At 38.2% G+C, this 22,154-nt stretch overlaps 2 protein-coding genes across 4 annotated transcripts in view; one reads left to right on the plus strand and one right to left on the minus strand.

The window, feature by feature from the left end:
• Positions 1–272: 272 nt before the first annotated feature.
• On the minus strand, positions 273–6,064 carry glb1l2 (galactosidase beta 1 like 2). Its single transcript, XM_035913841.2, has 18 exons — positions 5,886–6,064; positions 5,636–5,704; positions 5,435–5,530; positions 5,232–5,340; positions 5,062–5,154; positions 4,886–4,967; positions 4,685–4,749; positions 4,415–4,499; positions 4,065–4,202; positions 3,368–3,448; positions 3,155–3,261; positions 2,537–2,683; positions 2,378–2,449; positions 1,958–2,036; positions 1,099–1,186; positions 792–906; positions 531–647; positions 273–431 (listed from the first exon to the last, which is right to left on the minus strand). The coding sequence occupies exons 1-18, from the start codon at positions 6,047–6,049 to the stop codon at positions 321–323; spliced, it is 1,818 nt and encodes a 605-aa protein (XP_035769734.1). The 5' UTR covers positions 6,050–6,064; the 3' UTR covers positions 273–320.
• Positions 6,065–9,024: 2,960 nt separating this feature from the next.
• The window catches only part of LOC102784399 (beta-galactosidase-1-like protein 2), a 22,393-nt gene continuing 9,263 nt past the window's right edge, over positions 9,025–22,154 (plus strand). For 2 of the 3 annotated variants that reach the window (XM_006804648.3, XM_006804650.3), the window contains exons 1-11: positions 9,025–9,445; positions 11,840–12,025; positions 12,159–12,227; positions 12,565–12,660; positions 14,556–14,664; positions 15,219–15,311; positions 15,445–15,526; positions 17,213–17,277; positions 17,502–17,586; positions 20,003–20,146; positions 20,962–21,042. In XM_006804648.3, coding sequence (XP_006804711.2) covers positions 9,345–9,445; positions 11,840–12,025; positions 12,159–12,227; positions 12,565–12,660; positions 14,556–14,664; positions 15,219–15,311; positions 15,445–15,526; positions 17,213–17,277; positions 17,502–17,586; positions 20,003–20,146; positions 20,962–21,042 — 1,111 coding nt within the window. In that variant the 5' untranslated portion in view covers positions 9,025–9,344. Of the gene's footprint in view, positions 9,446–11,826; positions 12,026–12,158; positions 12,228–12,564; positions 12,661–14,555; positions 14,665–15,218; positions 15,312–15,444; positions 15,527–17,212; positions 17,278–17,501; positions 17,587–20,002; positions 20,147–20,961; positions 21,043–22,154 lie in introns of all 3 variants that reach the window. The other variant, XM_035913840.2, reaches the window with a different exon arrangement.

Raw genomic sequence — 22,154 nt, forward strand, 5'->3', positions numbered from 1 at the left:
GAGTTTGACACTCCTGCTCTGGTCAAATCAGGGACTTTACACAGTCAAAGGTTCAAGATGTGTATAATGGGTTCAAATTGCATTATTTGTAGTGAGAGCAAGATGCATGTTAAATAATAAGTTGAGTGAAATCAGCAGATTGCATAGTAAAGGAAACAACTAGCAATGCAAGATTTTATCATTTGAATGAAAATATTTACAATAGATTTTATAGGCTAGACAGTATTAATATAATGAATCTATCAGTCTTTTAATGAAAGAGCATGGTTGTCTTTGTCTGTGTGTATGTGTTAAAGTTAGTTTGTTGTTTTACAGCATGTTCACAGCAGTGTGCAGAAAGGAAGTTTGTACACATCGATAACCTTTCCGTAATCAGGATTTTCAGCAAACAGTAGTTTATCATGCACCCGTTGTTCCTCAAAGACAATAATCTGAAAGAGAGCAGAAAAATAAACATAAATCAACTAAGGTTCTTTAGTTACAAGTTACACTTATAATTCATGTTCCATCTTTTGTTATTACACAGGTACCTCATTCTCTCCACTTCTAAGCCAAGGTGCTGGGAGATAAAGGAAATGCTGGGGGCCAATAAACCAATAACGTCCAAGGTTCTGCCCATTGACAAATATAACGCCTTTACCCCAACTCTGTGGATAAATACACTATCATTATGAATAAACAGAAACTGGCTACACAGCATGTATTGTTTAAAAAAAAACAAAACAAAACAAAAAAACCTCTAGCTTGCTTGCTGGTTAGTTAATGTTTTCCACACAAACTGTTATACTCACACGAAGGCTGACAAAGGTGTCTTTGGGAGGGCCATCGACACAGAGCCTGGCCTGGAAAAACCCGGGGACACAATGGGACTTGAAGTCAGTTTTCCATTGGCCTGAATTTGTTAATCTAAAACAAGAGCCACAAAACACATACTGTTATCAAAGTGCACATTGAATCTATACAAGGAGACTCGAGCAATTTTTGATTGAATCTTCCCTTTAACATAGACAATGAAAAGGTCCACGTACACTTGGAAACCTGCCATTCTAAACACTGTACGATTTTGGCAAGAAAGACGTTTTAATCCAGATAACAGACCTTTTTATAAAGCTGGGCTTCATATCAAAGCAGGAGATGGAAAATCCTCTCAGTGGGGTGTTGTTCAACACAATGTCTCCCACAATACCTGTAATTTGAATTATAAACTGAATATTCCTTACAGTTATGTCCTTTTTACGTTACTTTAAATGACTTTTGTATATATATATATATATATATATATATATATATATATATATATATATATATATATATATATATACACACACACACACGTAAAAAATAACTATAGTCTTGATTGCAACTGATAGGTTTAATAGTGCATGCAGGAAAAAAAGAAAACATGTGTCCTTCCAACCTAATTAGGAAATGAATACTTTTATTTTACTAGCACTGCTTCCCTTAGGCAGTATCATTCATCTACATAGCATGCATTTTCATTGCTGTGCAGATGATACCCAGCTCTATCTATCAATGAAGTCCGCTGACACATCAGTTAGTTAAACTACAAGACTATCTTAACAACCTCTAATTTCTAGTTTCTAAATTCAGATAAAACTGACTTTATTGCACTCAGGCCTAAAAAAAAAATGTGGCTGTCTAACCAGATACTTACTCTGGATTTTATTTACTTTTTCTTCATACAAAAAAAAGGCAAAAAAATAAATAAAAATAAACCAGTAAGCATAGAACATCTTTTAGGACTTAAGCTTAAAAAATATGTGCCCTGGCCTGAAAGTCCATGCAGCTATGCAATCTGACAGCAGAAGTATTATTATCAGTATGAAAATTTGCTGAATTTAAATTGTAAAAGTTTCTGAATGACATTTTGTCAAAAGACTGAAGCAGTCACTTTGATATAGCTATGTAAAAAAACACACAGCAACATGTGGAATACCTTTGCGCTGTTCATCCAGAGCTTTCCCATAATTCACTCTTCCACAGTTCTCCACAAGGAAGCTTAATGTCCTCTCCCCCTTTGATATACAAACAATTAGTGTTTTAAATATTGAGTATAAATAAAAGGTGACTATGTACAATTTTCTTTGAGTCTATGAATATTCCAAGTCCTAACACACATGTCTATGGACTGTGGGAGCAAATCATAGTGCGCAAAGAGAGTTTACGGCACAATTGACTAATGGCACTATTGTGTTTTGTACTGTTTTGTATGAGTGACCAAAACCGGCTGCAAAATAACTTCACTCCAAAGACAAATTTGGGGGTAAAATTGGATGATTAAGCATATTAATCCTAATCCTTAATTTAAGTATCACTTTGTAAAGTTCAGAGTAGATACAGAAAAAATGATCAGCACCTTTCCATCAGGGAGTGCAACCTCATGAGTCTTATAGTCCAAACAACCAACACACTCCCTGTTCACAAAAACCTGGAAAAGATTGAAAAGTCACACAGGCAGTGTATAATTATGCTGTATTTTGGATCTGTGGTTACTTTATCACTGGTATGCTCTTACCATTGCTCTGTCTCTAATGTTGTTCCTGGAGTTTAGGGCGCCTCCACCAGTGATAGTGGTTTCATACAGTGTATAACCATATGACTGACCATTGTTATTGTTCACAGGGAGATTCTCCATGTTCACTGGCCCGTCTGACCTGTGCGGCTGGAGAAATGGGAGGTAAAATCAAGTAAATAGTAAAACATTAAGAAAAATTTAAGAATTTGAAGCATAATGCAATTTGATCAGATATCTTGCTGCATCACAACACATGGGGAAAAAACAGGAGTAGTGTTGTGGCTTGAAAATTACAGTTTCTTAATGTAAGCTTTCACAAGTGCTCATGAAAGACTACCTGAATCACATTCAGAAAGGGGAAGAAACATAGCTGAAAGGAGAAGTAAGGTCAAACCTAACTGCAAGTTGTGAGACATCTGTCTTAAGCATATAAGCAGCAAGTTGCCAGATTGCTGCACAAAGACACACATGCTGATAATAGCAGCGTCATGTCTGTTTGATACTCGTTGTACCATGTTTGCTCTCCTTCCACCAGGGACCCCATATTTATCTGCTCTGATAGTTTTGTCAGTTATACTATCAACTCTACCAGATGGGCGCTTGCCATCTGCAGCTCACCTTGTCGCTGAATTGCAAGACGTCCCACAGTGACAGGTGTTGCTGGATAAAAGCAGGGCTGTAAGCTTTCCTCTCCGGAGAAGAGGGCACTCCAGGAAGAGGCTCAGCTGTGAGTTCGCAAAAACATTCAGTCATGTCTGAGTTAGACATTTTAGTAGATTTACATTGTTTTTCATAAATTAAAATAAGTATGGATCCTTAAGAAGAACTTACAGTGGTACTGGCTGAATAAATTCCTCAGGTGGTGATATTTTGGAGTGCAGTCCCCAGCTTCAGATAGGGGAGCATCATAATCTGCCAAGAAACCATTGGAACCACTGACTTTTTAAAATTAAAAGATATTAAACATTTAAACGAGCAAAATTTTGGTTTTATTTTTGGAGAGCCGTTATGTTGTCGGTGTTTTCTGCATTGATTTAAACCACAGCTAACAAGCTGTATTATAGTACATAAACCCTGCCCCTTCCACGTTAACATATTTAACAGGGGTCAAATTAAAACCAAAAAGTTCACTTCAGATCAATTTCTCCCAAAGTTATTTTGCTCTGTTTGAAGTAGTTCTTATTTACAATCAAGAAGTAAAAGTTTTCTTGTAGGAGTGCTTGCATTTATGCAGCACTTTTCAAAACGAAGCGAGAATAATATGCAGTAATATTAAAGAATACCAGGGGCAAAAAATAGGAAAAGTGAAAAATAAATACAATATAAATTAAGGGACCAGGTCATGTAGGGCTTTAAAAATCAGCAATAAAAATCTTAAACTCAATTCTAAAACTAACAGGTAGCCAGTGAATGGCTGCAAGGACTGGTGTAATGTATCATTGCTGGAAAAGATATCCCTCAAACATGTAAAACACTTCTTTGTGCTTTGATCTCTGAGCTCCGGGTTCTAAGGTTAATCCCACCCTACCGTAACTGGTGACCTGAGATTTATAGGTGCCAAAGTCCATTGCGCCGTTCATGAAGCCAAAGCTGGTTCCGCCATGAAACATGTACAGATTAATGGAAACGCCTCGATCCAAGATCTCGGACACCACAGCCAGCATGTCTGTCATAAAGGGCAGCACAGATTTTCCGCTGTAGCAGTGTGTGACGACATAACACACAAAGACCAACAAGCAGCAATATATGGAGTTTTAAAGTGCATATTTACAATGTGCCTAAACATTTCAAATAAATAAACACTTGTCACTTTGAATCTTGTCATGAAATGAACATATGCTTGGAAAAATTGTGTGACTTAAAAAAACATTTGCAAACCCTCGGCGTGGAACACATGATGATGTTCTCCCCAGACATCAAACCATCCAGACCAGTACTCCATTACCATGAGAGGTTTCTGGGGCTACACAACACAACACGTGTATTAAGTAGGCTCTATCTTGCTCCTTACTGTCACAGGTTGAATAAAACATTACCATCAATTCATAATAAAAATCCCCAAAGTATTTCTCAGTTGACTTAAATGTCTTTCAGATGGAAATGTCAGCCTGTCATGACAATCGCAGATCATCGTTGACCATCACTTACCTGTATGTCAGCCAAATGTTGGATGGCTCCAAATGAGAGTCTCTGAAGGTTTATTGTTTTTAGAGCTGAAATAAGCAAGATGTCACATTCTCAAACACGATCCAATAACAAGGACAAAACCATAAAGTAAAAAGCAAACAAAGGACACAGACAGCGATTGTTTGTATCTTTCTTTAGCTCAAGGTTTATCAGTGTCATTACCTCCTTCCACCCCTCCACATCTTAAGCCTTCCCAGTTGTCTGAAGTCATCAGAAGCTCTTTGATCCCTCTGGACTGGAGACACTACAGCAAAAAAGACAATGAAGGGTGCAGGAATCCATCATGCTGCAATGTCACAAACCATTTTAATGATTAAAATTGGCAATAATACACTCACATTCTTTATAAATGGCATATATTTGTCATCTTTTGCAAATGAGCCGTATTCGTTCTCAACCTGGACTGCAATGATCGGGCCGCCTCCTTCAAACTAAAAAACGAAACAGAGAAAACTCTAGTTATTATTTTGGCTTAAAATGTAGTGAGAAAACAGCCATCTGGACTTACCATCAGAGGCTTGATAACTGAGATGAGCTTGTCAAAGTATAAGTTGACAGCATTCACAAATCCAGGATAAGTTGTCCTCAACTTCATCTCTTCATCTTGTAGCAACCAGCTAGAGAAAAAAAAAGAGGAGCAAGAGAGAAGACATGTTGTGGTATAATGCGTATTTATGGAACAGCTTCAAATTGATGGGAAGATGATACTACCTAGGCAACCCGCCCAAGTCCCATTCAGCGCAGATGTAAGGTCCAGGACGCAGTATAACCCAGAGACCCAGCTGTGCTGCTAAACTGACATAGGCCCTGAGACAGGCACAGATGCTTTATGCTCTTTTCAGAAATAAATACTTTGTATGTCTTAAAAAAATGTAGTCCTACAAACGTAACACATTTAGGTGGGAAACTTACTTAAGGTCCAGCTGATCCTGAAAATTAAATGTTCCCCTCTCAGGCTCATGGAGGTTCCATGGCACATATCTGAAAAATAAAGCAGCAAAGAATATATTCTTTGTATCATCAGCAATAGTACAGTGTATAAGGAGGAGAAATGTTCAACATGCCTTCCACATAGACCCTAAACTGTTTCTATTTGGCTTACTTCACCAAAAGAACAGATACTTGTGATTTAAGGCGTACAGAATGTGCACTGGGAACGTACGTTGTGAGTGTATTGAGACCACAGGCCTTCATCTTCAGCAGCCTGTCCTCCCAGTAGGCTCTGGGGACACGGAAGTAATGGACAGAGCCTCCCAGGATGCGGAAAGGCTCTCCTTCTAGAGTAAACTGAGACGAGTTGGCCTTCAGACCCTCTAAACGACTCATTCTTCTCACATCAAGGTGATGTCTGAGGGGGAAAAAAACAGAAAAAGTTCAGTTTTTTAAAGCAGGTATTGCATGCTGGATTATGGTGTTTTTAAGATGTGTCAAAGCATTTGAAACATTTTAGCATAACATTACAGTAACAAATGATGCATTTAAAACATTGTAGTACCTGCAGACAGCACAGATAACGCATACATTTTAGGAAGAGTAAATGGAAAACCTTACCAAGAGTTAACATGAAAGTCGAAACTGCCAGCTACATCAAAAACACTGTCAGTGCTGTGGCTTGAAGCTGAGCTTACCAGAGCGCATTCGTGGAAGGGATGGATGGTGCTGGGAGGCCTCAAACACTGCGGATAAGGGAAACTATTGTTGTTTTAGAACAAAAATATAATAGTTCTCTCTCTCTCACTCTCACTCTCTCAACCACTTAGTCTTTGTCAGTGAAGCACTGCCTTACAGAAAACAGAAATCACACTGTACACAGTAACGTTGGTCTCTTCATATTTCTTTGCTCAGTTTTTACATGTTTTGTTTTTCTCGGTTTAGAGGGCAAACGGAACAACGTCACATTAACAAAGTGTAGGGGAGACCGGGGATAGTTGTAACGTGGGTCAGTTGTAACACTTCCAATTTCTCCAATCAGGGCTAAGTTTAAAATGATGTGACTCATCCTGTGCATGCCCAATTCAGTTCTGCTATCACATGTGAAAAATCAGCACATTTTGTCAAACACAGACAATTTAACATGAAAAAAAGTAATTTGTATGCCAAAAATTAAGTTTTTCTACTTTATTTTAATTTCTAATAGCATTATCTGCTTTGCAGTTAAACTCATCAAACTTAAATTATGTTATTTGTATGTCTATGGGGATATATTCTGTGTAGGTCTTTAGTGCTAATGTTTTAGCCGTTGGCTGTAATGTTAGCTAGTTCATGGCTATAGGAGTCTGGGTCAGTTGTAACAGCAACAGTCTGGGTCAGTTGTAACAATAATGCAGATGTTACAACTTACCACACTATTACTTTAACTTATATTAAACAAGTTGGGGCAACGACATCAGCAGAGAGAGGTTCACTGGTCGCTTTTGTATATGCGGTTAATGCCATTGGCAACACAATTCCTCCACTGTTTGTGTTCCCACACATACATTATGCAGACCACTGTGTCAGAGATGGACCAGTAGGAAGTATTGGTAGTGGAAATAAATCAGGATGGGTGCAAGAAACAGATTTCCTCATCTTTCTGAAGCACTTTGCAAACCACACCAAGGTAAGCCATGAAAAAAAGTAATGGAATTGCAATGCTGGTGAACAACTACATTTTTTTCAGCTTCATTGTTATGTTCAAAATTGGTGCAAGAGTTGTAGGTTATAATGCCCACTGAGCCAATGAGGCCAAACTCAAGGAAGACCAACCAAAATTAATGAAATATTCAGTTGCAGAAAATTCCATAATTTGTCTTTTTTGGGGGGTTGGCATATGTTCAAAAGCTCGATTTCTGCATTCTGTCACACACACACATAGCTACATAAATGGCTCTAAGTGCATTCATGTGTTGAATAAACAAAGATTACATGGTAATGTTTTGTTAGTACCCTTTTTTCATTGTGTTACATTTCACCCCAGGATATGTTACAACTAACCCAGACTATGGGGTTAATTGTAACATTTCACTCTTTTTGTTTGAGACCATACCATGCAATGGGTAATTGTGCTGCAGAGAAAATAGCTGCACTATTTAATAGCCGAGACATTTAAATACTTTGCATTACATTTTGAATCCACTACCTTAAAAGAGCTCCAATTTACAGACAGAAATGTCAAAAATGTTACAACTATCCCCGGTCTCCCCTACTTGATAGGAAATGCTAAAGGTTCAACTTTATTATTTATTATCAGTTCAACTGTTCAGTGTAATTGAAACAAACATAACTTAAAATATGACCAGCGAAGGCAGGTGGAGTACCTTTGTTGAGACTTCTGGTTCATCAACGGTGCTTGTAACAAGAAAAAAACAAGAAGTTCCCTGTGAATGAAAAGTTGCATTATGAGGTTAGGGGCTGTTCACAATTATTTATCTTTTTATAAGCGCACAAACAGGAACCTAGGAGTAGGAGTTTAATGGCTGATTGACATATTCTGAAGTATTTTCTAGGCATTTGATCACACCCGCCAGCACCATCACACATTCTTAAAGAGTGGAAGTACCTCTCTAACCATATGGACAGGAGAAGTGGTTTTGTGTGCTTCTGCAAGGGCAGCTATGGCAAGGCCACATAGTGCACACAAGGTGGAATCAGGCCTTTCAAACTGTGAAAGAGACCAAAGGGCGACAGGTGGCTGTTCCCTCGACCCTGAGCACCCAGGCCATTGCAAGACACCAGCTGGAAAGACTCTTGGATCTTTAGCAGCCCTGAAAGTGGCACCTGAAAAACTGTAATGCTAACAGCTGGGCTTACTGCTGGTGTGTATATCCTAAAAAGCAAAATTATGTTTTGTTTTGTTATTCTAATGTAAAGTCATTTTATAGCATTGTGTTTATTCAGAGGAGTACATCAATAAAGTTAGCTGCTGTTGTAATTTCTATAGCTTCAAATATATCTTCACCAAACAAAGCAATAAAGAAAAAAATGTAAAAATTCGGGAACATTCCCTTTTCCCCTTATTTGCCTGTTTTATCAGGTTTACACATATTTATTACGCCTCATTAAATAGCATTCTGGATTGATTGCTTTCCTGCCAATAACATGGATTTTTATTTATTTATTTATTTATTCATTTAAATAACACGCAAGACAAAGTCAGCCACTAAAAAGACAAGGATCTGTCTGTAAATCCCATTTAAAAAAAAAAAAAAAAAAAATCTGTCATTCAATAAATTATTTAAAAGAATTTAGAGTGCTCTCCGTTTTCAATGAGCAGGTGAACATTTTGGCGGTCCCTAAGTATCTACCGTAGTAGTCGCGTTTCATTGGACTTTTCGGACTCGGACGCTCGCTTCTCATGGGAATAAGAAGCTTTATTTTGTAGCACGATCAGAAAAAAATACTTGAATTACCCATAGCGAATTCATTATTTTTTAATAATTAATCCCGGAAGTACGAATGCTGACGGTATCATTCAATTCTTCACAAGTTTCACGAAACTGCGTTAAGCTAGCAATATCCTTAGTTGTCTGTCAGGCTCCATGCTGGAAGGAGACTCGGAAGACTAAACTGTGGAAATATGGCTTTTAAAAGGCGTTAACACAATAAGGTTCAGCGTGCTGTCATTAATGTCTTGTTGATACCAATGGAAAGCTCAGTGATTGGTCTTCGTCTATCCTTGAAGCAACGATATTTTCTTCTACTTTGCGTCGCTGCCGCTGGAATAATTATGTATCGCTTTACAAGGTAAGGCAAACACTGATACAGCGCTGTTTTTAACGGCCACTAACTTTTACTAAGAGTTATGTGCGTGAAGACATCTCGCCCACTGATACGTGAAATGTTCACAGTTTGTGATTGTTAAGCTCCACGAATCCATCCTCGTGCTTGGAGGTACTGGTCCGTATTGTGAGCTGCAGGTTCAGCTCAGCTACACAGGGACTGACCAGGGCACCTGTGAACGCGTATCTGGCTCACCTGTTAGACTTTACGTGTCTACGTAACAGCTACTTGTCTTTCACTGGCCAACTTTTCCCAAGCACATTTTATACTCAAGCCTAGTCCTGGAGAATTAAAAAAAAAAAAAAAAAAAACAACCCAAAACGCTGGAGATTTACATTAAAATTAAATATTCTTAGACTGTAGTATGTGAAAAAAAACTGATCTTCGTTTTTCAGCAGAAGAAGACCTCTTCTGCCAATCGGATAAGGTAAAACTTGTGTGATGTTATTCAGCTGAAATATATTCAGCTTTTTCCAGTAAGGTTGGGATGCTATGTAAAATGTAAATTAGGCATGTAACTGCTGCTTAGATAACCTTGCAACAGGCCAGTACAAATAGTAGGTATGAAAAGTGAAGATAAGAACATCACAGAGAGGCTAAGTTCACCACTGTCTTAAAGGTTATGAGAGAAAATAGTTTAATAGCTGAAGAATAGCATTTGTCTGTCTAGATTTCCATTCCGAGCATGCGCGGATTTCATCATCTGAGCATCACTAAAAGATTAAACACAATAAGGAGAAATAGCTACATGTAAGAGGAAATTCAGATAACCAGTGCTGAATGGAAGTGATCTCTGGGCATTCAGGCAACACTGCATAAAAAAACTTAACTTAAAAACAGAGAAACACTGTTTATCATTGCATGTGCAAATGGAAGATAAACATGAACAAAAAAACCTCCAGAAACTTTGAGATGTCCTCTGGGCCAGAGCTCAATTCAGATGGACTGAGGCGAAAAGATGTGCTGACTGTTTGAACTCTTTTTAGATAACATAGACACTTTCCTCTGCAATAAAAAAAAAAAAAAGAAGAAGAGGTACTGTCCAACTTGTTTGAAACCAGTTTAAAAACCAGCTTCCACAATGTTACACAAACCATAGGTAACCTGCACACTTGCAAAGGCACCGGTAACCAAGTGATAATCTGCCATTCAAATCAACATATTTGTCTGGGAAAGTCTCCATGAGGACAATGCCACATTTTGTCAAGTCAAGTCAAAGTTTATTTCTATAGCCTCTGCTTTTAAGCCTGGATCTAGAAATGTCCTAGAGCAGATGGTTCTAGACCTCGGTGCTCTGGTAGGGTTTTAAAAGTTATGTTAAGTAAAGGCATCAAACCACTGAGACTCTTAAAAACAAGTAAACATTTTTAAACTGGATCCTGAAAGCGACTGCACGCCAGTGTAAAGGACACCAGTACAGGTGTAATGTCATCACATTACATTTTGATTGCATTTTGAACAACTTGAAGATGACAAGAGGTAATAAATTGGTAAATTACCCCATCAAAGTCAGGTGGCGCGAGGTAGGCCTTCACCTGATTGAACGAAGCATGTCTTGACAAAACAGCTAATCAGTTTATCAAATGTAATGCACAGTCAAGAATCACACCAAGGTTCATTGCAACCAGGTGACAGGAAGAGGCTAAGAGACCAGTGGTGCTGGCTTACCCGTCTAACGCGTTTGGGTTGCCCAAGTCAAATCATTTCTGTTTTGCTTTTGATCAGATGAAGGAATTTTGTATATGACATTTTGGCCGTATTACAGCAGCATGATTCTGCAGGGAAATATCCACTAAACACATTAAAAATATAATGAATTTAAAAGTATAACAAATTAGCTCTGAAGCAGCTGAAGCTATATAGTAACCAAGACCTTCAAAACTAAAGCAAAAGCTAAATGTTTGCAGACATTTACTAAATTACTAAAATAAATTATGATGATGTAACACTGATGCAACCTCCCACCCATCCAAACATAGTACAATGTTGCCGTTGTACTATTTTTTAAATTAATATAGGTTTTAAGTAGTGTAAAAACTAGGGTGACGCAGTAAAACATGAGAGATCTGGTTCATGAATCTGGTAGTGATCAGAACTCAAGATAATCAGCCATAAACATTTTATTGCAAGTTGACAAAAGACAAACTCTCTGTATTTCAATATAGTGCTTACACTAACCATTGACCCCTAAAGGTGTGGCTTTTCTCTTATGCTCACCACGATAAGATATACAAGCTACCTATTACCTCTGCGCTTCAGTAAAGGAGATTTCCGCACACTTGCAACAGGTTTTAAATGCTAGCAGTTTTCCTTCTTGTTCAGCGAGTTCTTTCACAGTTTCAAAGTTTTGCCTCTTAGGAACCACCCTGAAACAAGAAGAATGAACCGTGTGGAGGGCCTGAGAGCCAACTCTTCTCAGTTCACTCTGGAGAGAAAACCTTTCCTCATCTTGGGAGGCTCCATTCATTACTTCCGTGTCCCAAGAGCTTACTGGAAGGACCGGCTGCTGAAGATGAAGGCCTGTGGCCTCAATACTCTGACTACGTAAGCTACTACAACTCAAGACTGTCTGAACACATAGGTGGAATTTTCATTGTCCATACTTCTGTAAGGAGTTTGCGGCTGAAAAACATAATGCACACGTATGCATTTAAAAAAGTTTAATTTCTTTTTTCAGATATGTTCCTTGGAACCTGCACGAGCCAGAGCGGGGGGTCTTCAAGTTTGAGGATCAGCTAGATTTAGAGTAAGGACCGAAGGCAAGGGAAGGCTTTCAGGGAATTCAGAAGATCGCCTGCAGATGGCACTGTTATATTGCTAAAGACTTGAGTTTGCCAGCCTTGAGTGATTTGAGGTTATAAGAAATGTTTTAAATCAATTAGTGAACTTTGTCTGTCAGTGATTGAGTTATTAATTATAATGTCATTGACCTGTTAAATCTGTTTTTTGTTTTCAAAGTACACGATGAAGGTTAAGAAAAATAGTTTACAGTGAGAAAATATATTATTCATTTAAATACTTTATTGACTTTTATTCATAATAAATGGCTCCCACTGACAGCTCATTTTACATCCGTTCCCTAGAGCCTACCTACGTCTTGCAGCCAGCTTGGGCCTCTGGGTGATTCTGCGACCAGGGCCTTACATCTGTGCTGAGTGGGACTTAGGGGGACTACCCAGGTAAAGATTTTAGATATGCAATCAAGTGTTACTGTATATTTATACATAATTTGTAAGTGCCTTAAAGCATTAGTTACTCTGGAATCTGTTGTGTAAAACAGCTAGTAGATTGCTAAGCAGTTTAACTTGATTACAGTGCTGTGCAAAATCATTTCTTTATATTTTGCCTCCACGGAAGCAGACTTCCTCGTAATATTTAAAATGATCTTAAACAATAGTTCTCCAGGCTTTTAGAAGAGCTTTGAGAATTTTTTTTAGATTGACATTCACTAATTTTCACTGCAGTTCTTGTACCTGACCATTTTCAAAGGAATGTTTTTTGTTTAGTTTTTCTGCTTGTTTAAATGATTCAATTCAATGATTCAAGCGTAAAAATGCCCAAAGCTCAATTGATGGACTAGTGTTGTGTTTACTCATAACAAAGAATTTACCAAAGAACCAATTTAAAATTGTATTTTTAGGCACTTTCACAGGCATGGAATAGTCTTTCATTGTGAGTTGTTTTACAGGTGATTTCAAAGAACTATTAGCCTCATTAGAAATGGTCTCAGTGGAACAGTTGCTGACAGGAAGCCATTCGTTAGGAAGGGAAATGTAGAGAAAAAACCGAGGCTGGCCAAATCACTCAAGAACTGGACTGAAAATCAGTCGGCAAACATGTCTGATGGAGTGATGAATGCAAGTATGACATTTTTTGGTTAAAATGTTATTAATATGTATGAAGGAGGTTGGGAGAGAGGTACAACAGTGAGTGTCGGCAGTCATCTGCAAAACACAGTGGAGGCTCTGTCATGGTGTAAAGCTGCATTCTTCCAGTAGTAGTGTTGGAGATCTTGACACGAATGAATGAAATTATGCACGGAGTAAAGTACTGTCAGATTTTCATCCACTGTGTAACACCATCTGGACAGTATCTGGTTGCCTGCGAAGCTGCAGGCAACCAGATACTTTGTTAGCATGAAAATGATCTCAAACACACTGTTGATCCAGTGAAAGCATAACTTGATGAACAAACACATAGTCGCTGTCAGTCATGGATTGGCCTTCCCTGTAGCCCAGACTTCAATATCTTAACAGAGAACAGAACAACATCTAGAACATCTAAATAAGCGTTTTGGATGTCCTTCAAGAAGCATGAAGAACTACTCCTGAAGACTTTTTTGTTATGTTTGTAGATGTTTATATTAAATGCTGCAGCCAACAAAATATAAAGAAAACAAACTCTTGCACAGTACGTTATAACTTCTATTATCAAGTGGTCCCTTTGCAGAGGGCACAATTTGTTTAGTAAATATAAGAACTGCCTCATTATTAAGTCATGTGAGTTTTTTTTAAGTGTGCAAGGACAAAAATTGCTTGATTTCTTCTGGAATTTTTTTTTTTGTTTATTTTGTTTTGTTTGTAAGACCCACCTTACAGGTTTGCACCTGCAATACAACAGGACCTTACATAGAGTCAGGCTTATTAAGAATAAACAGCAATATGCAGTACGCCATGTAAGTTTGCCACTGCTGTTACTCGAATGAAAGTCACTGAGGACTACCAGCAGACTTTTAGAGATATATTGGAGACAGCCATAATTAAATCTGACAGGCACATCTCCCTGAAAGATTAATTGATTTACTTCTGTAATCACGATAGATTCAGACAGATAATCAGATAATTGCTGGCAGGAATAAGGTAGTATTTTTAGAGCAGTATTTTCCTTTTGGGAATGTGAGGTTGAGGTAATTATTTGATAATTGTCAAATCTGAGCGAGAGGGAAAGAGAAATGCACTAAAGCATGACTTCGTCTGCTTGACGGTAGCCATTCTTAGGTCAGCTTGGTGCAGCTGTCTTTAAAATCGTAAAGTGAAATCGCATCACAACACTTTGTGCTGTGATTTCTTTTCAGCTGGCTGCTAAGGGATCCCCAGATGAAACTGAGAACAACCTACTCTGGATTCACCGATGCAGCCAACTCCTTTTTTGATGAGGTCATAAAGAAAGTCGTCCCACATCAGGTAGTTTTCTATGAGTTTACTGAAAATGTAGAAGTCCTGACCTTTGTAAGTGAAACATGCTTATTAATGTTCCAGTTGTGAGGTGGGCTGAGAAAAATGACTTACACCAAAGTACTATGGTGTAAGATAAATAACAAACAGATGTCACATACAAATTTAATAGATTTTCTTTTAAATTCAGTAAGCACACAGTTTAAAAAGCAATCATGACTCCAATGTGATACAACACTTGTAAGATGATGACACTTTTATAACCTCAATCGCTACATCAATATTTTCATTACAACGTCCTGAAATGCCGCGCAGGGCCCGGCTGCCATTAAGAACGTGGTAAACAGTTTTCGCAAGGCTTACAGTGGTTACCAGACACACTTGAGTTGCTTATCTTGTGTTCACAGCCTTATTTTTTTTATCAGCTCCGTGCATCACTGAACACTAAAGCTTTCATATCTCAATATTTTTTTTTCCATTTTAACTATGCTGAGGATAGGAACGAGAAAGAACTTGTGTCAAGTCATACTGTATGTCCTAATATATGGCTAATTGCTGCACAGTACTCCAAGGGTGGCCCGATTATAGCAGTTCAAGTGGAGAATGAATATGGCTCCTATGCTACAGATGAAAATTACATGCCCTTCATCAAGGAGGTAAGGAGGTAGTTAATAAAGAACTATCAATAAACAGGTTTGCACTTATTTACTATACATATATATATTCAAAAATATAATTTCGGTTTTGTTTCGTTTCCTCTATAATACCCCCACCCTCCGATCTTTACAGGCGCTATTGTCAAGGGGTATCACAGAGCTGCTGCTGACCTCAGACAACAAGGACGGGCTGAAGCTTGGAGGAGTGAAAGGAGGTATTGTCAGATTGGCTGGCAGACAAACAAGCTGCTGTATGCACAAATGGCCAATCAATCACACACACATTCTACAAAATGTTGGCTGGCGTGTCTCATTTTTATGCACAGTGGCAAAAACGTCTTAAATAAGTGCAGGCCAGTGTTGCACAACTACAATGCAGAACCAAATCTTAGTGTTATAGTGTAATTCACATTAATTAGTAACCATTATTTACTGTTGGTTTTTACTGCAGTGCTAAAGCATTTTGATTGATACTTGGTATTACTGATATATTCCGATGTGTAGTATTCATATAATTAGAAAGCAGCATCCACCATCACTTAAAATATTTAAATGTATTTCTAATAATTTTTCAAAAAGTACTGTGCAAAAGTCTCAAGCTACCTCTCTGTTCTTTCTATTTTGTTAGGAAAATGGGAAAAACAGTTTATTAAACTATGTGCAAGCATTAGTGGAAATACAAAATAAAGGCTAACACAGAGTTTCAGTTTGTGGCCACCTTCTTTTTTTCAACACAGACACTCATAGACTCCCATAGACAAGCTTTTTTGAAGTAGTCTTCAGGAATAATTCTCCATATTTCTTGAAGGACATTCAAAGCTCTTCTTTGAATGTTGGCTGCCTTTTGTTCTGTTCTCTGTCAAGATGATCTCACACTGCTTCAGTAATGTTGAGCTTGCGGCTTTTGGGAGGTTTGTCCATGACTGATAGGGTAATTGTTGTCGTGTAATATGGCAGAGCTCAGCCTTTTCTCCCTGTTTCTCTTCCTTGCAAATGGTTTCTTGACAGTCACCCTTTCACTGAGACCATTTCTGATCACGTTTTGGTGAACAGTAGATTGATCCCCTGAGAGGTCAGCTGCATCTCGCAGGTTATGAGCTTTGCAGTGAGATGACTTTCTAAAAGATACCGTTAATCTGCTAAATGGACAGGTTCTTCTATAGCAGTTTTCTACTCTACTCAAGCACTCAGGGAACTTTATGCAACGTGCCTCTTTTACCTATTCATACAAACGTTTATTTCCCCTGCTTTCTATCCAGGAATACTTTGGCATGCAAACTGGAGCAGCCAGGGATCAAACCACTAACCTTCTAATTAATGGATGACGTGCTCTACCGCTGGAGCTACACTCGATTTAAGATTATCTACAGCTGCAGATAATTCACTTGTCCAGTTTCCTCAAAATTGTTTGCTGAGATATGACAAATTCTTGGCTGTTTGTTCTTTGGGAATCACATTGTTAGAGCAGAAATACTGTTTTATGCCTTTCAGACTGTTATCTTTGGCAGTTTTCATAGATTCAGCTAAATAAATTGGAACAAATTATGTGTTTCTACAACAGGCTGCTGGTAACAAATTGCCTAAAGATACAATTTAAAATGTTCTCTTTGCTAAGTATTCTGTTACATGTATACACATCTCCCTTGAGTTAGGTGCCTTTTTTACGCTTGAGTGATTCCAATTAGTGCTAAGTGCTAAGCTCAAGACTTTTGCGCAGTATTGTATGTTCACAGAGTCTTTTATCAGAACAATTTCCTGCCTTTCCTGTCTTTACCAACTAAAGGATAATTTAGTTTCATTGAGATACTACCAATTCATGGTTGAATGACTAATACCTCTCTGAAGAGTGGTTTAATATTGTGCCTTATTTAACGTAATATGTGTCTTTTTTTTGTTTGCAGCTTTGGAAACCATCAATTTTCAAAAACTGGACCCAGATGAAATCAAGTATCTGGAACAAATACAAGTAAGTCTTTCTTGCCACAAAATTAATTAAATTCCTGTTGATAGATTTTGGAGTTTTCTGATATAATCAGACTCATCACCACACTTAGCATTGCTCTCTGCAAGAATTAGACAATCCTGGTAAAACAAACTGAAACTGTTTTCTATTAAAGGGATTTGAAAGGTTCAAACTATCAGTTGCTTTACTGGTTCAGTAGTTACACTAAAACATGTTTTCTTTACTAGCCTCAGAAACCTAAAATGGTGATGGAGTACTGGTCTGGCTGGTTTGATCTCTGGGGCGGGCTCCATCATGTTTACACTGCTGAAGGTAAGACGTGCTTTAGTTTTACAAATGTAAAAAACATGTTTTCTTTAAGAGAGATTCAGGATCCATGATGAGCGTGCGGGGTTCGAATGAACGTAAGTTAGGATTACTGCAGATGGATTCTTTGTTGTGGGTGAAACTTTTTTTTTTTTTTTTTTACAGACGGTCGATAGTGGTGGATAATTTGAGGCAAGAGCAAGACAGGTTTGGTGCTGCGAGCTACTACAAAATCACTGAAAGTAAAACAGGCTGTCTTGAGAATAAGACAGAGTCACAGTGCCGTAGGGTAAGAGAGGTTTAAGACAAACCTTTTAGCTGAGTATAAAACAGTGTCTATGCCAGAGGAAAGATTGTGTAAGGACAAACTCGCTGCCATGGGAGCTGTGTGAGCCTTTCTTCAGGCTGAGTGTAAGACAGTGTCTAACGCCATGTTTCTTCAAAGAAGGCGCTGAGCCCACACAGTGCAGCTGGGGTATACAGCTTAGCATATGGTCATTTCTTACTTGTTTGATGGCTTTGTTAGAGATTTATATAGCTTTAATGCTTGGTTGATTGTAAGCCAAGTATCACAGACCAGAGGCTGTGTACCATGCTCTTAATTGCTGAATTGTTCAAAGATATGCTTCACTGATTTTTATTGAACTGAGGTGGAGGAGTTCCCATCTGTATTTCCTGCAGCCTCACAAAAGATAAACGGATACAAAAACACTGATACAGATCAAGTGTTGTGCACCAACTTTCTGTTGGTGGGAAGACATCATCATGGGTTTCCCATAGTGTTGCTATACTGGTTTGTATTTTGTATGAGAAATAACGTGATGCATATTTCATGCAGTGCCTGCTTAAGAACAAAGGACATTTACTTATTTATTTAATTTTGATTTTATCTTTATCTTTGCGATTAAAATCTCTTTTCAAATGAGACCTTGGCAAAAATGACAAAATTCCTGTGGAATCTTTTTTTATATTTGCAATCTCGGACACTTTTATGTGAAATTATAGCAAACACAGGAAAAGTATAGAAATAGCAATTCGCTTATTTAATTTAAATGTAATTTGTACATATTACAATGGTTTATTGTTGCACTTGAATTAAAAAAATAGAAATAGATTAAATTGCAATGGAGCAAAAGTATATAGTGGCAGAATGAGTTTTCCTATGTATTTTGGGATAAACAAGTTTGTGCAGTACAGTTTCATAAAGCAATGCAGTTTCTTATTTTCATCATTTCATATCTTATCTTTGTACTGTTTCAAATTAAATAATGGTTTAAATGTGTTGAAAAATCATTACATTGTATTATTATTTATATTGTACCCGGGCCTGACTGATATATTAGCTATTTGCTGATTGATATATATATATATATATATATATATATATATATATATATATATATATATATATATATATATATATATATATATTACACAAATATATATATGTGTTTATATGTATATATGTGTATGTATGTTTAATAGGGTTGTATAAAACAGCAAATCTTCATGTCTTTTAATCTAAGAATTCTCTCTTTAACTCTACATTGTACCCCACATATCAGCTGTATAACATGCGCCATATGCTGCTGTTGTGTGTGTTATTTATAGTCTAATGAACAGTCATGACGTAAATGATAGCACCTATTTCACAATTGTTGAGATTAATGGCAGTCAGACACTCTGGCATCATCATCCTGAGTGCTCTTGGAAACATCTTATTTCTTGAAAAGATTGCAGTGCCTCAAGCCTCCTTTTTACTCTTGTCATTCCTAGCAGCCATCCGCATCTTAACAAAAAAAAAAAATGCTCTGAAAAGGAAAATGGGGAGAAAGAAAAACCCTCACCACGCAGAAACTGTCACAGCAATGAAATGAACACTGAAATATTCAGAGGGGGATTCATGTCCTTGACAGTTCAGTGCTCTGCAGACTGCAGCACACCCAGCAGTTGGTCACAGTGAGTTCTGCCACCATGAAGCCAGCCGAGTCCAGCTCTACTGCTCGCCTAGCCCGATTGTTATTCAAAAAGGCTAACGCCTCTTGATTAGAATCATTAAACTCAGTCCAGTTACACTACTAAAATTCAATTTAAATTCTTAATTACCTTCTTAGCCACGTTCATTACAAAATATATTAAGCTTATTTGTGCAAGAAAATAGGCCATTTTTTTGGGTGTGAGCATTGCCCCGTAATAAATTATAGTTTCCTGTAATAGGATTTGTGGTTTATGTTTCAGTTAAAGTGACACTGAGGGCAATAGGAGTATTAAAACAGCTGCTCTAGCTCATTAAATTCGAGTCTGTGTGGATTTGTTTTCCCCCTTTTGTGACTTACAGTTCTGTTTGTTATTCCCTGATTCACTCATTGGTCATATGGGAAAATTTCAGCTAAATAAAACCTTATTTTGGTTTTCACGGCAGAAATGATACCTGTGGTGACCGAAATCCTTAAGCTGGACATGTCCATCAACCTTTACATGTTCCACGGGGGGACAAATTTTGGCTTCATGAGTGGGGCCTTTGCTGTTGGACTACCGGCACCTAAACCCATGGTAACAAGCTACGGTATGTGGAACGAATCAGTTTGTCTTTCATGAGCTTCTAAAGCACACTGGCCAGTATTTCCTGACATTTGGATAAACAAACCTCTCTGCTAGAGCTGGAAGGAAAATGAAGTTATACATGGCTGACTGGTCAGGCTTTAACTTGCCCCTGCTGCAAGGATTCAACACAGGCACATATTCATAATTAGTGACACTTATCAAAGCCCACGGATTTTGCACAACAATAGGCTAAAATTTGCATGCGTCATGTAGATAATAACTCATTTGAAACATAGTCTCATTCTGTCGGCTTGTTACATTGACACAAATGGGAGGTGGTTTGGTAGATAAAAAAATATGATAAGGATATTTGAGACGTCTGTAGATGGTGCTATCTCTACTCAGCAGCGTCTGACCTGAAACTTATAAATATGCAGAGCACACAGATGAATTCATTACCTAATAAATGCACAGGAATGTAAATTAAAGATGGTACAATGGGTTTTATATCCTCCTCTAGGGTACTTAACATTGTAATGACCTTGTTCTTCAGAAAGGAGGAGGATTCTAAAAAAAAAAACAAGCTCCACAGTAGGCAAGGCCACCTCTGACCTTCAGCAGCCCATACTTGTGTTTATTTCTCCCAATGCCTTTTTACCTTTTTTGCCTCACAAAGCCTCCATTTTCTGTCAAGATAAAGTGCAATATGTCTCGGCCCGCTGCTGCCTCGAGATGTTTGATAGGGGCGCACAGTGAAAGCATCTGCCACAGTAAGAGGCATCTCTGCCTCTCTCTCTGCCTCCCGAGCCTATGTTCTGATAGCGCATTATCTTTCAGATTACGATGCTCCATTATCCGAGGCTGGGGATTACACCAACAAGTACCATCTTCTGAGGAATTTATTCAGCCACTACCACAGTGAGTGTTGTGCGTTGCTGGCGAGACGGGCTCCCAGATCTTCTATCGCTCCTTCTTCCCCTCCTTTTTCTTTCATCGCCCTCTTTAGTAAATTCTCCTTGTAGAACCTGTTCTGTGTTGGCTAAAGCAGGATCACTTTGCATATGATTACAAGCATGGATTACAGATATGTTTTTGTGTGTGTGTCTGAGGGTTTGTGCATGTGTGGCAGAAATGTGTCCAAGTCAATGACCCTCAATTACTGCTCATCTTCAAAATTACATCCTCGGCCTTCTGTCACGTTTATTGGTTAGGCAGTTTTCCCCTCTTTGTAAAACAAGGGTTTTGCGGTCGGGTGCAGGAGTCTCAAGTCTGGAATTGAATCCAGCACAACAAGCTAATAATTTGCTCAACACCGTGGTGATTGAAGATAGTTTGAAAGGCTGCCTGTGCGGGATTCATCCTTATGTTTTGTAGTCTGCTGAGCATGAGCAATGGCCCGGATATGAGAGTCTGAAACTGCTCTGTGTTCTTCTCGGCAGCCGCGAACACATGACCTAATTCCTTAATTAGATCAACTTGATATGTTTTTATTGTTTGGTTGTCATCATGTACGTTGTGTCAGAGCTGTGTCTTTTTCCTGGGGTGTTTTTTTTAGATTTACCTTTGACTGCCCCAACTCTGTCAAGGTTCATGGCTCTTAAAACAAGCCTATGATTTTATATTCTTTGGGCATTTCGTATTATTTCGCTGCTATAAACAACAGAACACACTTACAGAACGGTACATTAAATCACTTAAATTATTGAATTTAAGGCAGGCCTTAAGTCTGTAGTTAGTGTCTGTATGTGTTCTCAGTCATCTTATGTTAGATTTGATCCACCGCTGAGGCAGTGAGAGAGATATTTAGAAGAAAGGTGCTGGCTATTCCAGCTGTTACCACTTGGCCATGTGAAACTTCTTCCAGAGGGACTCCTGGTGTCTCTGTGTGCTTTAACACCGTTAAAAGCTATTAGAGGGCATGGGCAACCACTGCTAATCGTTGTAAAGAGACTGTAAACTGGAATGCAAACTGGATGCTGCTGAGCACTTTGTGTGGCTCATCCAAGGTGGCTCAAACAGTTTTTCAGGGA

Source organism: Neolamprologus brichardi, chromosome 14 (assembly GCF_056152115.1).
Source record: "Neolamprologus brichardi isolate AB-2024 chromosome 14, ASM5615211v1, whole genome shotgun sequence".
Classification (NCBI taxonomy): domain Eukaryota; kingdom Metazoa; phylum Chordata; class Actinopteri; order Cichliformes; family Cichlidae; genus Neolamprologus; species Neolamprologus brichardi.

Excerpts from the sequence above, each read along its gene's own strand:
- glb1l2 (XM_035913841.2), bottom strand. The coding sequence starts at position 6,049 with ATGAGTCGTTTAGAGGGTCTGAAGGCCAACTCGTCTCAGTTTACTCTA. Across the intron at positions 5,155-5,231 it reads CAGTTATCAAGCCTCTGATG|TTTGAAGGAGGCGGCCCGAT; the intron begins GTAAGTCCAGAT and ends TTCGTTTTTTAG. Across the intron at positions 2,037-2,377 it reads TTGCACTCCCTGATGGAAAG|GGGGAGAGGACATTAAGCTT; the intron begins GTGCTGATCATT and ends TGTATATCAAAG.